The sequence below is a fragment of the Rattus norvegicus genome, chromosome 1, assembly GCF_021556685.1.
Source record: "Rattus norvegicus strain SHRSP/BbbUtx chromosome 1, alternate assembly SHRSP_T2T, whole genome shotgun sequence".
NCBI lineage: Eukaryota > Metazoa > Chordata > Mammalia > Rodentia > Muridae > Rattus > Rattus norvegicus.
The window spans coordinates 105,500,236-105,516,089 of NC_141534.1; the positions used below are offsets into that span (position 1 = coordinate 105,500,236).

General features: G+C 47.8%; 1 protein-coding gene across 3 annotated transcripts; it reads left to right on the forward strand.

Moving 5' to 3' along the window:
* The first annotated feature begins 1,442 nt into the window (after positions 1-1,442).
* On the forward strand, positions 1,443-10,105 carry Klk5 (kallikrein related-peptidase 5). Of its 3 annotated transcripts, XM_087549831.1 has the most exons (6): positions 1,443-1,640; positions 1,900-1,983; positions 4,488-4,752; positions 6,281-6,537; positions 6,748-6,881; positions 9,520-10,001. In XM_087549831.1, exons 2-6 carry the CDS (start codon positions 1,911-1,913, stop codon positions 9,670-9,672), a joined length of 882 nt encoding a protein of 293 aa, XP_087405957.1. In that variant the 5' UTR covers positions 1,443-1,640; positions 1,900-1,910; the 3' UTR covers positions 9,673-10,001.
* Positions 10,106-15,854: the final 5,749 nt, after the last annotated feature.

Genomic DNA, 15,854 nt, shown 5'->3' on the forward strand with positions numbered 1-15,854 from the left:
ACCCACGTAGTGGACAGAGAGGCCCAGACTCCTACAGGCTGTCCCTCTGACCTCCACTTGAGTATCACACACACACACACACACACACACACACACACACACACACACACACATACCCCAAATAAAACACAGAAAAATGATACATAAAGTAATAAATAACTATAATACAATACAATTTTTAAAAGTCAAACGTTTAACAACTGTAAGCTAAACTTAAAAGGCCACATAAGTGAGAAAAAAAACAGAGAGAAATTGGTGGCTGGTTTTGTAGCCATTTAATCATCGCGTTAAACCTCAAGGTGGGTTTTGCGGTTTAGTTTTTTTTTCCTTCTATGCAGTAGAGCCCACCCCAGGTTCTAACACCTCTATTGGAATCTGTGCATGGTAATGACTGTCATTTCAAGTGGAGAAAGTTTGTGTTTGGCACGAAGCTCACGGATCTGGGCTCCCGCCTCCCTGTGGGGATAAGACCTGGAGAATTGGTGTGGGCATGTTGACAGAAAGAGAAGTCAGGACACAGAAGAGGGCAGGAAAGGCTGCCAGGTGGTAAAGATCAGACAGGGAGGGGTGCTGCTCTGCTCCCCATTCAATGCCCTATTTCCCAAAGCACTAGGAGCCACCCAACTCTGGTCCTGGCCCTTGGCCTCTTTTCCATTAACAGGGTGCCCCACCCCATTGCCCCATTTTGTCATCCATGTCTGGCTGTGCCAGCTGGACCAGGGCACCTAGTGGGGGCAGCCTGCTTCCCTTCCTCTGGCTGACCCTTGGCCTGGGACCTAGTATCAGGGGTGGAAGTTGATGATGGGGTTTCATCTACAAACATCTTTGTCTCTCCTGCTCAAATGACAGGGAGGGGCATAGGGAGACAGTAAAAGACAGAGAACCAATATTCAGAGACTAGACATGAGTGGGATGAAAATCAGAGAGACAGAGAGACAAGACAGATGGGGAGACAGAGAGGCGAAGACAGGGGAAAACACAGAAAGACACACAGAGAAAAAAAAGAGAGAGATATAAGGAGAAAAAGAGGGACAGAACAGAGACCAAGAAGATCAGTGACAGAGAGACAGATACCTAGGAGGCAGAGAAACACACAAAAGCAGACAGACAGAAACAGGGACAGAGTGATGGAGAAAGACACACTGACAGGGTCATTGGGTGCCAAGGGGACAGACAGCTAGACCACAGGTAGAAGAATTTTAAAAACAGAGTGGGAGGGATGAGAAAGGAGACACAGAGTTGTAATGAGTGAATGGATGTGACACGGGGAAAAAGGAACATTAGATATCAGGAAGAGTGCCTGAGAGCTGGTGAGATGCCAGGCCTGAGGAGGGCCCGGCCTGCGCTGAGGACCCCTCCCCATCCTTGGGGCCAGGCAGGGAGGGAGTGGCACTCAGCACTGGGTGGGGGGTGGAGGGGAGGGGAGGGGAGGCAGGAAGAGTGAGTGCTGGGGCCCAGACCGACAGGAACCTCACTGCCTGGGAATGTGCCCCAGGGACCAGTGGGTGGTTATATCACCAGGTGCCAGAGCAGAGGAGGAGGTGGTGGCTAAAAGGCTCAGGCCAGCTTGAGAAGTCTGCAGCTATATTGGGAGCCATACCCCACCACCCACTGCCCAGGGAACAGGGGCAAAGTGTCAGGTGAGGCCTGGGGAAGGGTCTCAGCAGGTAAGGAAAGAGAGGGAAGCTGATCCGGCTCTGTCTTATCTTGGTTGGATTCACTCTGCCTCTCTTGCTGTCCACATGTACAGGGACTATAAGATGCTGGCAGTCCTTCCCCTCCACTGCCGTTCCCTGGGTGCTCATGGTGAGGCAGGGACGGGATGAAAGTGGAACAGGACTTCCAGAACCACCTAGGCCTCTTCAGAACCACCTAGCCTCGTCCTCTATTTCTTACCAGGTTCAGCGGTCATGGCGAGGGCAGGACACCCCTGGAAATGGGCAATGGCTACCCTGATCGCAACCCTGGTTCTGGGGGTCTCAGGTAACCAGGGTCCCCTAAGTGTGTGGGGAGGACTGCCTCTGTGGACCACAGGGTGTGTCTCCAGGACCAGGTGAATGTGTGTTTGTGCCTCTGTGGTTACACAATTAAATGTGGGCCCCGTGGCTGTGTACGTATTGCGGGGAAGGAAACGGCTTTTATGTAATTTGTTTATTATTATTTTTGAGACAGAGTCTCACTGTGCAGCCCAGGCTGGTCTAGAACTCATTATTTAGACCAAGTTGGCCTTGAACTTGCAGCCAATCCTTTTATATTTGCCTCCTGAGAGGTAGAATTGCAGTTGTGCGCCATCATATGTTCTTGCTGTTATTGGTTTGTTTGGTTTTTTTTAATTTATTTTACTTATGTATTTGTAAAGATATTTTGCACTGTGCATGTCAGTGCCCAAGGAGGGCAGAATAGGCTTTAGTTGGAAGCTGTAGTTGCAGCTCGCTGTGAGCCATTAGGTGGACACTCGGAATCATACCCAGGTCCACTGCAGGAGCAGCCAGTGCTCTTAATCACTGAGCCGTCTCTGCAGACCCCTTAGTTTTAGTTCTTGAGACATAATCTCACTTTTAGCCCAGGTTAACCTAGAACCTGTCGTATAGCCCAGGCTCTCCTAGTACTCACTGTGCAACCCTGGCTGGGTTTGAATTCTAGGCAATCCTCCTGCTTCAGTTCCCTAAGTTCCAGGATTACAAATGTGAGTGATTCTGCTTGCCTTGCATGTGTCCTTGTCCCCTATGGAGTGACTGCATGGCAGACGGTATGGATCCTCTGAGGCTTTGTGGGTAGTCAGGTGTCCATGCACCTCAGTTCACTTTGGTGCTGCAACATTGTGGGTGCACATTCCAGCTTGGCGTAGACGTTGCTGGGCGTTTGACTCCGTGTGTCTCCTCTGTACCCCAGTGTCTATGTCTGGGATGCAATGCAGCTCTGCTCATCCCCGTGGGAACGCATGACCCTTGTGTTTGCAGACAGCCCCTTCTGAGTGCAGGGCTGTGTCCGTGACTGTATTTGTGGTCCTGTGACAGTTAGGATAGTTAGGGTTTACATTCAGGGGACAGTGTGTTTTTGGAGGGCTGCAAACGCAGCTGGACGTGTTCTCATGCCCCTGTAACTGGGGTTCCTGACTCTGCCTCTAGAAACTGATTGAGAAGTGACTGACCGTAGCTACTGAAACGGTTTTCTTGCACTGTGCCATTCTGGAAAGTGAAATACAGGTGTCCTTTCAGTGTGACACGTCAGCATGGCTGTGTGCAGAAGTGTCTGTGGTCTCCCCATGCACACACACCACCACTCAGGTGGCCAGGTGGGCGAGCTCCAGAGAGAGCACCTGTCACTCGGGAGCAGCTGCCTTTGGACACAGTGTGTGGGTTTGGTTTTTTTGTTTGTTTGTTTGTTTTGTTTTGTTTCTTGTTTTTTGTTTTTTGTTTTTTTGAAATGTGCCTGTGAGTGCAGACAGCACTAAGGCGACCCTTCTCTGGGCCATTAGCAGGAACATGACCAATGATAGCCCGTGAGGGTGAGGGGTGGGGAACAGAATGCATACAAGTCTATGTGAGAATTCAGAAAGTGAGACTTGCTGGGCCCTTCCAGAGTCCCTGTTTCCTGTCCCCCACCCCAGCTCCACCCAAGGGCTCCCACTCTACCCACTGCTCTCACCAAGTCCCTAGGCCAGGCGTCAGCCCCAGAGCCTACCCCTCTTCGCTAGGCTCCATCCATTTGCTATAAGTGGTTCCAAAGCTTAGCTCCATCTTCCTTTCCAAAGTCAGGGTTTTTATGGGACTTGTCACCCCAAGAGACCTTGCCTCAGTTCTCCCTAGACTAATTCCAAGTCCCCAGCCTCTTGGGTCTTGCCATTCTGGTGCCCTAGTCTCCAGAATAGGTAGGGTGACCAGCTTGTACCACTGGTCTTGGCTTCTGACTCCACTTCTGGAACTTAGGTCTCAGTGCTCAAGCTTAGTCTGCCCTTAAGGGCTCCTGTGCCCCAGGGCACCATCCTTCTCTCCAGGTATTTCCTGTTGAGTTCCGGGGGATATCAGGAATCCCTGGGGCTCACAAAGTCCAAGAAGCCCACTGGAACCAAGGTTCCCTGTCCTAAATCCCAACTTGCTGGTTGAGTTGTGGTTTCAGCTTGTTCTACAAGCTCCCTCCCTGTGGTCTTGGCTCTGCCTACACTGCTCTGACCCCACCCCTACAGATCTGGCCACATCCCAGTCTTGGTTCTATTTCCATAGTCCTGACCCCGTCTTTCAGTCCTGGCCTACACCCCTACAGCTCTGTTTATATCCCTAGATCTAGGGCTTAGTCAATCCTTCAGCCCAGGCCTATAATCCCTGGCTTCCCCTCCACAGTCCTGGTTCCAACTCCTTATCTAAAAGCCTAGCATGTCACGTCAGACAATTTGGGTAGTCCCAGTTTCTGACTGTAAGAGCATTCCTGCATCTAAGCCCCTTCCAACCCCTACCGCTAGATCCATTCTCCACTCACTCTATTTCCAGAGCTAGCTCTTGCTGATGATGTTGCCTCTTGTGACAACTCCTCTGGCACCAAACCCTCTGGAACCAACAGAGACCTCAACACAGATTCCAACTCAGGGGAGGACACCCGTTCAGACAGCAGCTCTCGGATTGTGAATGGGTCAGATTGCCCAAAGGACACACAGCCATGGCAAGGTGCCCTGCTTCTGGGGCCCAACAAGCTGTACTGTGGGGCCGTTCTGATCAACCCACAGTGGCTGCTCACAGCAGCGCACTGCAGAAAGCCGTGAGTGGGCCTGGAGAAGAGGGGGTGGAAGAAAGTTAGGGATAGGGGGCAGGAGAGGACAGAACTGGGGAGGGTATTAGGAAAGAAGACTGGATGAGTTCATGGATAGAGGATGGAAAGATGAATGGATGGATGGATGAATGAATGAATGGGTGGATGGGTGGGCAGGTGGTGGATGGATGAGTGGGTGGATGGGTGAATGAATGGGTGGGTGCATGGGTGTGTGAGTGGGTGGATGGGTGGATAGATAAATGATAGATAGATAGATAGATGAGTGGGAGGATTCATGAATGGATAGAAACTTAGAAGGTGGATGGAAAGTTGGGTGGATGAAAGGATAGAAGGGAAGATGGGAACAAACAGCGTGAGGAAGAGGTAAACACTGGTGAGAGCTGGTCTGGGCATGGGAGATCAGGATAGGTGAAATTACAAACTTAAAGGGACAGAGACAAAGAAAGATTGCAGCAGAGATAAGAAAATGCTAGGAGAGAGACAGAGGTGATAAGGATTATACAGAGACATAGACACACGGAATGGTTTGGTATGGAGCTAGGATTAGGACCTATGAAGATGGGGTTCGGAAGGGGCTAAGTGTACGGCTTGGATTGGAGACCGGAATGGGGTTAGAGTCAGGAAAGGGATTGAACCTGCCTGGGCTTGGAGATGGGGATAGTTGAATGCAGGTTGAGAGATACATGCACATGGATTTGGGTCAGGAAAAGAGAAGTGTTGGGGTTGGGCACACATACATTGATGGTCTAGGGTGAGATGAATGTGGGTTTGGATCTAGAATGGAGGTTAGTGGAAAGTGTGATGGGTAGAGAGAAAGACAGGGTTGACAGAGTTTGGGACCAGAAATGGATATAGGACAAATGGTGTAGTTGGGCTAGTTTGTGAAGTGAGGGATGGCTAAACACTTTTGGGTTGATTTGTTGTTTTGCCATCATTTTGCTGTTTTGAGAAAAGGGCTCACGTAGGCCAGGATGGCCTCAAACTAGCTATGCAGCTAGAGATGATCTTGAACTCCCGGTCTTCCTGCCTTTGTCTCCTAAAATCTGAGATTATAAACCTGTGCTCCCATGCACTGATGGAATGGTTGCATTGCATATGGAGGATGGTTTGATTATAGACAAGACACAGTTAGACTTGAGGTTGAAAATGAATGCTCAGGCTGACAGTTACTGGAGGTTATGCACTTACGTTGCAGTTGGTGTGAAAGATGAGAGACAGATAGGCTGGGAGCTGGGAGGGGCTGGAGGTGCATACGGGATAGAACCTGATAAAGTTAGGTGTAGAGTTAGGGTTGAGGATGGTGTAGAACTGGGTTTAAAATGGGGGAAGTTGGGGTTGAGGCCAGGGTTGAGTTGTGGATGAGGATGGGAAGGAGTGAGGTTGGGGATGACATGGAGTTGAGTTGAAGATGAGTGGAATTGTGGTTGAGGATGGGTTAGAGCGGGTAGCGATTGAGACTGCCTTGGACAGGGGGATAGAGTTCTGGGCGGGGATTGATCGTTGCCATATTCCTCAGAGTGTTCAGAATCCGTCTGGGCCACCACTCCATGTCACCTGTCTACGAGTCTGGGCAGCAGATGTTCCAGGGAATCAAATCCATCCCCCACCCAGGTTACTCCCACCCTGGCCACTCCAATGACCTCATGCTCATCAAAATGAACAGAAAAATCCGTGCCTCTCACTCAGTGAAGCCTGTCGAAATTACTTCTGACTGTCCCAAAGAAGGGACCAGGTGCATGGTATCTGGATGGGGGACAACAAGCAGCAGCCACAGTAAGTATCGTGGTTCCTCCTAATCCCTGCTCTTCCAAGCAGAATCTCCCCACATAGCACAGGCTACCCCGAACTAACCCAGACTACAACTGTGTATTCTGTCACCGCCTGACTAGAGCTTGGGCAGCAAGCTTGCTCCACCATGCCCAACTTTGTTTTCTCTCTCTCTCTCTCTTGCCCTCTGTCCCTCGTGATTCTCTTGCTTAACAGATAACTTTCCCAAAGTCCTTCAATGCCTGGATATTACTGTGCTCAGCGAGGAGAGGTGTAAAAACTCCTACCCGGGACAGATAGACAAGACCATGTTCTGTGCTGGTGATGAAGCGGGCAGGGACTCCTGCCAGGTAAGGACTGGATGCAACTCCATTTATCCAGAAAATTACATTTATTTTACTTATGTGTGCACACATATGTCATAGTGTGTGTGTGCAGGTCAGAGGACAACACATAGGAGTCAGTTCTCTTCTTCCACTATGTGGGTTCCAGGGATTGAACTCAGGCCATCAGGGTCCTTTTACCATCAAGTCCCTTTACCTCAGCAGCCTCCTAAGCAGTGCATCAAGGGCCACCCTGGTTACCTGTACTTTATTAAGCACCGAGATTCTTATTTTCACAGAGCTCCTGCCCCAGGACACTGTTCTATATGATGCTTACACAGATTGAGCCTCCACATTTTGTTTTCAGTTTTCGTTAGAAAGTTTTAAAAAAGAGAAAGAAGTGGGGCGTGGCTTGTCATCTCAGATATGTGGGAGGCTGAGTTAGGAAGAATGAAACCAAAGGCCAGCCTAGGTTACAGAGTAAGTCGAAGGATGGCCTGGGTAACGTACTGAGACCCTATCTCAAACTAAAAGGTAAAGATGAGGCTGGGGGTATGGCTTAGTGGTAGAGCCCCTGCCTAGAATCCCCCAGTGAGGGGCTGGGGGCATGGCTTAGTGGTAGAGCCCCTGCCTAGAATCCCCCAGTGAGGGGCTGGAGGCATGGCTCAGTGATAGAGTGTTTTCACGACATGCTACAAGGCTTGAATTTTATCTCCTGCCCCACAAAAGAGTAATTAACTAACTACAGATATAAAACTAATGTTACTATTATATTTTATTTAATTGAACATCTGTGGCCTCTCTATGTTCTCAGGTGAGAGTTTTTAGAATTGATTTAATGTGTAACAGTTATAAATATACAGCTTCCACCCTGCTTCTGTGATGCCTTTTACCCTGAGAATCCATCTCAGTTTGCTAGACATACAGCAGCTTCGGTCTCACAGTTCAGGTCTGGAAGGAGGAGTCAAGGCTGCTCCCTGTGGCTAGAGAATACACTGCATAAAGGTGCTACATCTCAGGGGTCCCTTTACGCAATGGCCATCATAGTTCTATTTATGTGGCGTCTTCAAACATGTAATGTCTCATTGCAACTGAATTCATCAGGTGACAGTTTTCTAATAAGAGCTAATAAAATGCCATGAGGAAAGAAAAGAGAAAACTTGTTTTAAATATTTTTTTTTAAAAAAAGAGCATATAGGATAGGCTTCATTGTTGGAAGTACTGAAGAAGCAGACATAAAACACAAAATCCTATAGTCAGGGGGGCTGGAGAGATACCTCAGCTCTTAAGAGGCTGGCTATTCTTCCAGAGATCTCGTTATGTTCCTAGCACCCACATCTGTAACTCCAGCTCCAGGGGATCCGACAGCTCCTTCTGACCTCCTCTGGTACCTTCATTCCCATGTATATAGTCACACACACACACACACACACACACACACACAATTTGACATGGGTTCTATGGGTTTTGTGGGTTGCTACCCCTTTGGGGTTGAACGACCCTTTCACAGGGGTTGCCTAAGACCATCCTGAATATCAGATATTTGCATCATGATTGATAACAGTAGCAAAATTACAGCTCCAAAGTAGCAACAAAAATAATTTTGAGGATGGGGGTCACCACAACACGAAGAACTGAATTAAGGGTCAAAGAACTAAGAAGATCGAGAACTACTGATTTAATGTAATAAAAATAAATCTTTTAAAAATGTACAGTACAATTTTTAAAAAACCTATGTTCAAGAAGCTTTACACGTAGGGCTCTTTCAGAAAGTTATAAGGAGTCACCAGAAAATAAAACACTAGGACCCATCTTCATTGTGGTCAAGAGGAGGGCTTCCTTATGCGTACATAGGCAGGGACTGTAAACCACCCTGGAGCCAGACTCATACAGGCTAAGGAAACAGAACATGGACTCTCAAAATTCAGTGCAAAGATTCAAAGAAAAATAACTGAGAAAGCACTTGAGCCGGTAGCATAGGACTATCATCCCAGTTATTCTGAAGAGTGAAGTAGGAGGATTGCAAATCCCAGTCCAGCCTGGGCTACATAGCAAGATCATGACTCAAAAACAAACAAACAGGGAGGAGAACAGACAAGATGGGAAGGAGAGAAGAAGGGGGAAGGCAGAGGGGGAGAAGAAAAGGAGAGAAGGAAGGGAAGCAGAGGTGGATGGATGGATGGATGGATGGATGGATGGATGGATGGATGGATGGGTGGGTGGATGGACGGACGGACGGACAGATGGACGGATGGATGGATGGATGGATGGGCAGACTGACAGTCAGATGGACAGATGGATTGACAGATGAATGGATGGATAGATAGAGGGGAGAGAAAAGGAGACAGGTTAGACATCTTGTGAGGAGAAAAAAGATAAGGAAGATAGTAGAGACAGGGCTGAAGGGGGTGTGGTGTTAGCTAGAGTCTGGCTAGCGGGCTTTCTACAAGCTGAACCTGAAGTAAAATACTGACAACATCCTCCCTCTCTCTCTCCACTTTGCTCTGTTTTACCTACATTCAATCCTGTTGGCCCTTTCACCCTTGTCTGCACCTGCTTCCTGTGTCCTTTCTGCATTGACTCATGGTACTGAATGTCTTGTTCCTCCCCATTCGACCTCACCCCCACCCCTGCCTCCTTCCGTGCCTCCGCTCTTCCCTAACAGGGTGATTCCGGAGGACCTGTGATCTGCAATGGCAAGCTACAGGGCCTTGTGTCCTGGGGTGATTTCCCCTGTGCTCAGCCCAACAGACCAGGTGTCTACACCAACCTGTGTGAGTTCGTTCCTTGGATTAAGGACACCATTCACTCCAACTAATGAGCCAATACCAGGAACCATGGAGCCAGTGCCACCCAGCTGCAGTGAGGAGCACCGTCCCTCTGTCCCTCTTTGAGAATGCTGAAGCTAATGTCAGTCTCTCCAGACCTTGCTCTGCCTCTCCTGGCACCAAGATCACCATCCCCCAAGGTGGACTGGCCCTGTTTCTGTAGCCAGACCCTAGGAACACTTCCTGAAATGACTAGATTGGGTTCAAACCCATCACTAGCTATGGACCCATCCACAAACCCCGAGTTGAGCCTTTTCCTCAGCCGTAAACCAGATTTAGACCCTGAAATAAAAAAAAAAAAAAAAAAAAAAAAAAAAAACATGGGAAGAACCCCTTTGCTATTTCTCCTTCTGTGCCATGCAGTTGTGGACAAGTAGGGATCGTAGTTATTTTTCTATCATTTAACAAGACAACAACGCCATGACCAAAATAACATATAGAAGAAAGCGTTTCTATGGGCTTACAGTTCAAAGGGTCAGAGAACCATGACCATTATGGGGAGGAGCATGGTGGCAGTCAGGTAGGCATGGTGCTGTGAGTAGTAGCTCAGAGCTTAAATACTGAAACAGATCCACAAGACAGAGAGAACGTTAACTCAGTATGGCACTGGCATTTGAAACCTCAAAGTCCACTCCCAGAGACACACCTTACCCAACAAAGTCATACTCCCTAATGCTCTCCAAACATTTCTACCAACTGAGAACCAAGCATTCAAATACATGAACCTACAAGACCAATCTCAGTCAAACACCACAGTGGCTGCTCCTTGCCCCCAGGGGGTCTTTAGATGACTTTACGTTTTCTTCACAAACAGTAACTATCTTACTATTAAGATGCTGTGGTAGACTTTGATTGGCTATGTTAATTAGGTGAGTCAACGGATCTTTTGATTGCTAGATTTTAATACTTTGCAGTCAGCCTCCAGAGGAGGAAGTGACCAAATAAGGGACTAGACCTTGATGGCTAGCTTTAGGACTGTCATCTAACAGTTTAGCAAGAAAATGGGGGGGGAGGGGGGAGGCAAAGCCTGCCAGAACCTTGCTAGCCACACTCAAGCTGTCCCAACCCAGAGGCAAGAGGACTTAAACCTCTATAACTCCAAACCTAAATAAACCTTTTTTCCCTTTAAGTTGTTTATCTTGGGTGTTTGTTTCTTTTTTAAATATATATTATTTTATGTGTATGGGTAGTTTGCCTGCATGAATGTTTATACACTGCCTGTGTCCAGGGCCTGTGGAGGCCAGAAAAGGCATCAGATCTTGGGGACTGGAATGACAGACTGGAATTTGAGACGCCTTCTGGGTGCTGGGAACAAAACCCAGGACTTCTGGAAGAGCAGCCAGTTAGTTACCTTAACCTCTGAACCATCACCCCAGCCCATCTTTATGGTTCTTCAATTTATTTATTAATCTTTTGTTGGGGGGTGAAATTAGGGGGCTCTTGCTTTTAGAGATTAAAGAACTTCTTTGAGAGTTAGTTTTCTCTTTCTGACTGTGGGTTCTGGGATCAAAGCGAGGAAAGCCTTTGCCATGGATTCGTCTCATCAGGCCCTAGATGTCTTTATGTTTATGTTTTGTTTATGGGTATCTGTCGATGGGTATGTGCGCTTGAGTACATGGCCCACAGAGGCCAAAAGAGAGCATCAATCCCCCAGCGCTGTGACCTACAGGCTGCTGTGAGCCTCCCAGTGAGTGTGCCGGGAGCTAAACTTAGGTCCTCACCAAGAGCAGTATGTGCTCCTAACAACTGAGCCACCTTGCTGACCTCCAGATTTTTTTCTGCAGAGCCATCCTAAACCATGCATACACAGTGTGAGTCCCACTGGGTGTTTGTTTGTTTGTTTGTTTGTTTGTGGGGGTAGTAGTGGTAGGGGTGGTGATGTTATTTTTGAGAGAGGGTCTCTCTATTAGCTAGCCCCTGGCTGTCCTCGAACTCCCTATGTAGAGCAGGCTGGCTTCAAATTCACAGGGACAAACTTGTCTCTGCCTCCTGAGTGCCACCATGCCCATTTCCTAGAGTAAAAGGGGTGCTGTGCTGTGTTCTGAGTGGCCAGGGCTATACTTTATTAAAAGGTTCGCTGGCTCTGAATGGCACAGCCAATCAACAAAGCACAAGTTGGAGAAGAGGGTGTGACCTTGACCAAGTGTTTTGATTTCCAGAAGTGCTAACCCTGGGGGAATTTCTCCCAAACAACAATTTTATTCTATTTTTAATGGAGTTTTGATTTATTAATCCTCTGACGGAAAAGAGCATACATTGTATTCATGTTTTACCACAGAGAGAACAGGTAGACAGGTAGATCCTTGGGGTTTGCTAGGCAGCTAGCCTAGCCTACTCAGCACCTTCCAGGCCAGTAAGACCCTGATTCAGAAAACAAGTGGACAGATCCAAAGGACTGACACCTGACATTAACCTCTGCCCTTCACACACCAACATACCCCATACAGGAATGTGCATTCACATGAAGACAGTGGGTTTGTGACATTTACTGTAACTAAAGGGGAAACCCAGCAAGGGAAGCTTGCGGTGGATTCTCCACTTCTCACAGACGTGGGTCTCATCTACAACCTTGTTGCAAGTGGCAGAGCTTGGATGCACCCTGACTCAGGATCAGAGTCAAAGGTGAGCAGAGAACTCAAGACAAAAATGTTGTTTGGTTTCAGATGCCAGGACAAGGGACTGAGGTGCATATCTTACATAACAAAGCAGACCTGGTCTCCAGGTTCTCCCAGCATTTCTCAGTCCCTCTCTGGCATACTCTGTCCCCAACAGTGAACTTCCCATCGTGGGGGCAGAGTCTCTTCCCTATATAATCCAGACATTTTTGTCTCCTGACTCTCTCATGTTCTCTCTCTCTCTCTCTCTCTCTCTCTCTCTCTCTCTCTCTCTCTCTTTCTCTCTTTCTCTCTCTGCTCCCTTGTTCTTCTTTTCTCTTCCCCCTCTCCTCTCTCTCCCTTCCCATGGTGACTTCCCTGGCTTCCTTCCTTCCTTGGGGCCAGTAAATGCTCCAGAGCAGCTTCAGACTAAACCTGCACATATATATATATATATATATATATATAATCTGACTTGAACTGGCTCGTTTCATTGGTGGAGAAATAATTTTTCAGATATGACTAGGAAGAAAGACCAATGCCCTGTGTCCCCTCTGACTGCACACTAGATAATTTGGATAAAGCTGAGATGAGCTCACCCAAACCCTTCTACACCCCGGGCAAGATCAGCTCCCACTTACGTTAGTTAGCAAGTGACCTGGAAGCATCACAGAAGCCACAGGACTTAGCTCTAAACTAGGAGCTAGGACGGAAGCCAAGGGCTGGGCTGAGCAATGGCTCAGTGGTTAAGAGAACTGACTGCTCTTCCAGAGGTCCTGAGTTCAAATCCCAGCAACCACATGGTGACTCACAACCATCTGTAATGGAATCTGATGCCCTCTTCTGGTGTGTCTGAAGACAGCTACAGTGTACTCATATAAATAAGTAAATAAATATTTAAAGAAAGCAAGCCCAGGGCTATTAACCCTCAGTCTTGGGGAATGTTTGTTTACATGGTAGAAGGGAGCAAGCAGAACTGGAATCGTGGCTCGGTGATGGCACCGGTCTAGAATCCCCCAGTGAGGGGCTGAGGAGTTCTTTCCGGGTCACATGTGGACGTGAGCAGTATCTGCTTGGTCAAGAATGAAGTAGGAGGGTGGTTGATAAGCTCATTTCAACTGCACCCATCTTATCTAAAGTGTGGAGTCAGACGAGGTCACAGAATGACTCCACCTTGTTCCAAGTGACAGGAGTATGCGAGGTCCTGAGTTTAATCCTCAGTGCTGGGTTTAAACATTTTTTTTACATTTTATTTTATTTTATTTTATGCATGCAGGGGTCAGGGGGTCATGAAGAAGCAGGTGCATGTCACGGTCACTGCCTGTTCTGAGAACGATTTGCAGGATTATCTTTTCTATGTCTACCCTGTGGGTCCTGAGAACTGAACTCGGGCTGTCAGGCTTGGAGGCAGTCACCTTTACTGGCTGAGCCATCTTGCCAACCCCTTTCCCACCCTCAGCACTGATTTTTTTTCCAAGCATGAAGATGGGAAATGAAACTGAGAGGAGTGGTTGACACTTAAAATTCCCGAACTAGGGAGGCTGAGGCAGGGAGAACCTGGAGACTAAGGCCAGCCTGGGCTACTTAGTGAGAACTTGTCTCGGTAACAAACACAAACAAAACCACCGTGGGTGTAGTTCGGTTGGTGGAGTGCTCGTGAGGTGTAAAAAGGGAGTGGTGGCGGATGCTGTAATCCAGAGTTTGGAGATGGGAGCAGGAGGCTCTGGACTTCAGGGTCATCCTTGGCTAAATAGAGACTTCACAGCAAGCTTGGGATTCGTGAGACCTTGTAGCAAAAACAAAAACAAACAAACACCATTTAAAGGAAGATAAAGTCTGAATATCCCTCTCCTATTTCTCACTTAGAAGGTGGATACTCTGAGGAGGACTAACCATCTTAAAACACAAGAAAAAAAGCCGTCAAATGGTGACCAGACAGCAAGCCATTTATAACCCACCCTCTCAGGAATTTCCTTCCTGCTCCAGCCTTGAATGGGTTTCTCCCATCTCAACTGGGATCCGGGAAAATAAAATGCAAATGTCAAAGATGCTGTCTTCGTTTGTTTGCACTGATCCACAGGGGAGGGTGTGGGGAAAAAAGGCTTCCAGAAGGTGGGAACTGAGCTAACACTCGTGTTCTTGGCAGCCCTAACTTTCTTTTCTCACATGAGGATGTGTCTTTTCCATGCAGACGCCGCTTCCAGAGTGGGGAGGAGGCAGGCGTCTGTGAGCAGTCCCTTAATATCAAGGGTGGAGAAGGTTCTCCAGCACAGTGTTGTAAGACCGAGGAGCACAGGGCTGAGGTGGCGAAATAGCAAGCTTCTCACCCTAGGACACATCACATCCTGGCACTGTGACAAACAGAAGTGACATTCAGAGCAAGAGTGAGCTTATCATCAAGTGGGCCCAAGTGCAACATCGGAGAGGAGACTCAGACAGGTGGATGTGTAAGTCTAGGAGTTAACATGAATTACTACAGCAGACCAGATGGACAGGGGAACACAGGATGCTTAACAAATGGTGTTGGGAAAACTAGTTCCCTCCAAACCAGAAACCAAACCCAGGGCTGGAGAGATGGCTCAGCAGATAAGGTGCTTGCTGCACATGCCGAACGCCCTCAGTTTGATCTTTTGAACCCATGTAAAGGTGGAAGGAGAGAACTGACTCCCTAAAGTTGCCCTCCAACCTCCATACCCATCATATATATTCACACAATAACTGATAGGATTAGGCAGCGGGTCCCAACAAAAAACACACCATGAGGCAAGGCAGGTCTCACGTGGGAGATTTATTGGGTGAGAATACAGAGGGAGCTTCTTCGAGAGGGAAGAACGAAGAGAGTGGGAGCAGGGAGAATGTGACTTTTTAAATGAGATTTGCGCATGGGCAAAGAGACAGGCAAAACACTATCGAGATGATGTGTCTGGTCGCTGGGTCCTTCGAAAGCTGGCTGTAAAGATGCCTGTTTGTTGTGGACTCACTTTTAGCTGTCCACGGATATGTCTGGTTGCCAAAAATAACAATAAATAATTGTTTAATAAAAAAGAAAAAAACTGTGCCCCCCTTCCCCCACTCCTCCTTATATAATCCAGACAATCAAAAAACTCACACTTAATGTAATCTAATCTGGTTTGAATTGGCTCATTTCACCAATGGGGAAATAACCTATCACTTGGGAAACTCTGGGTCTCAATAAAACAAAAAGGGGAGCTGGAAAGATGACTCAGCAGCTTAGAATTTGGTTTTGCAGAGGACTCAGGTTCTATTCGCAGCACCCACGCGGTGGTTCGCAACCATCTAAACTCCAGTTCCAGGGGATCTGATGCCCTCGTCTAACTTCTAAGGGCACCAGGTTCACATGTAGTGCACATGTATATGTGCAGGCAAAATATTTGTATGCACAAAGTAAATAAGTCTTAGAGGAAAACTGTAGGGGTACACTGACTAAGGATTCCCAAGTTGGCCTATGGCCTCCACAGGCACCCTCCTGCATCCACACACTAGCCGCATGTGAGATATATACATGCTTCACAAAAACAAAACAGGCCACTACCAAGCCATGTGCGGTGGCACATACT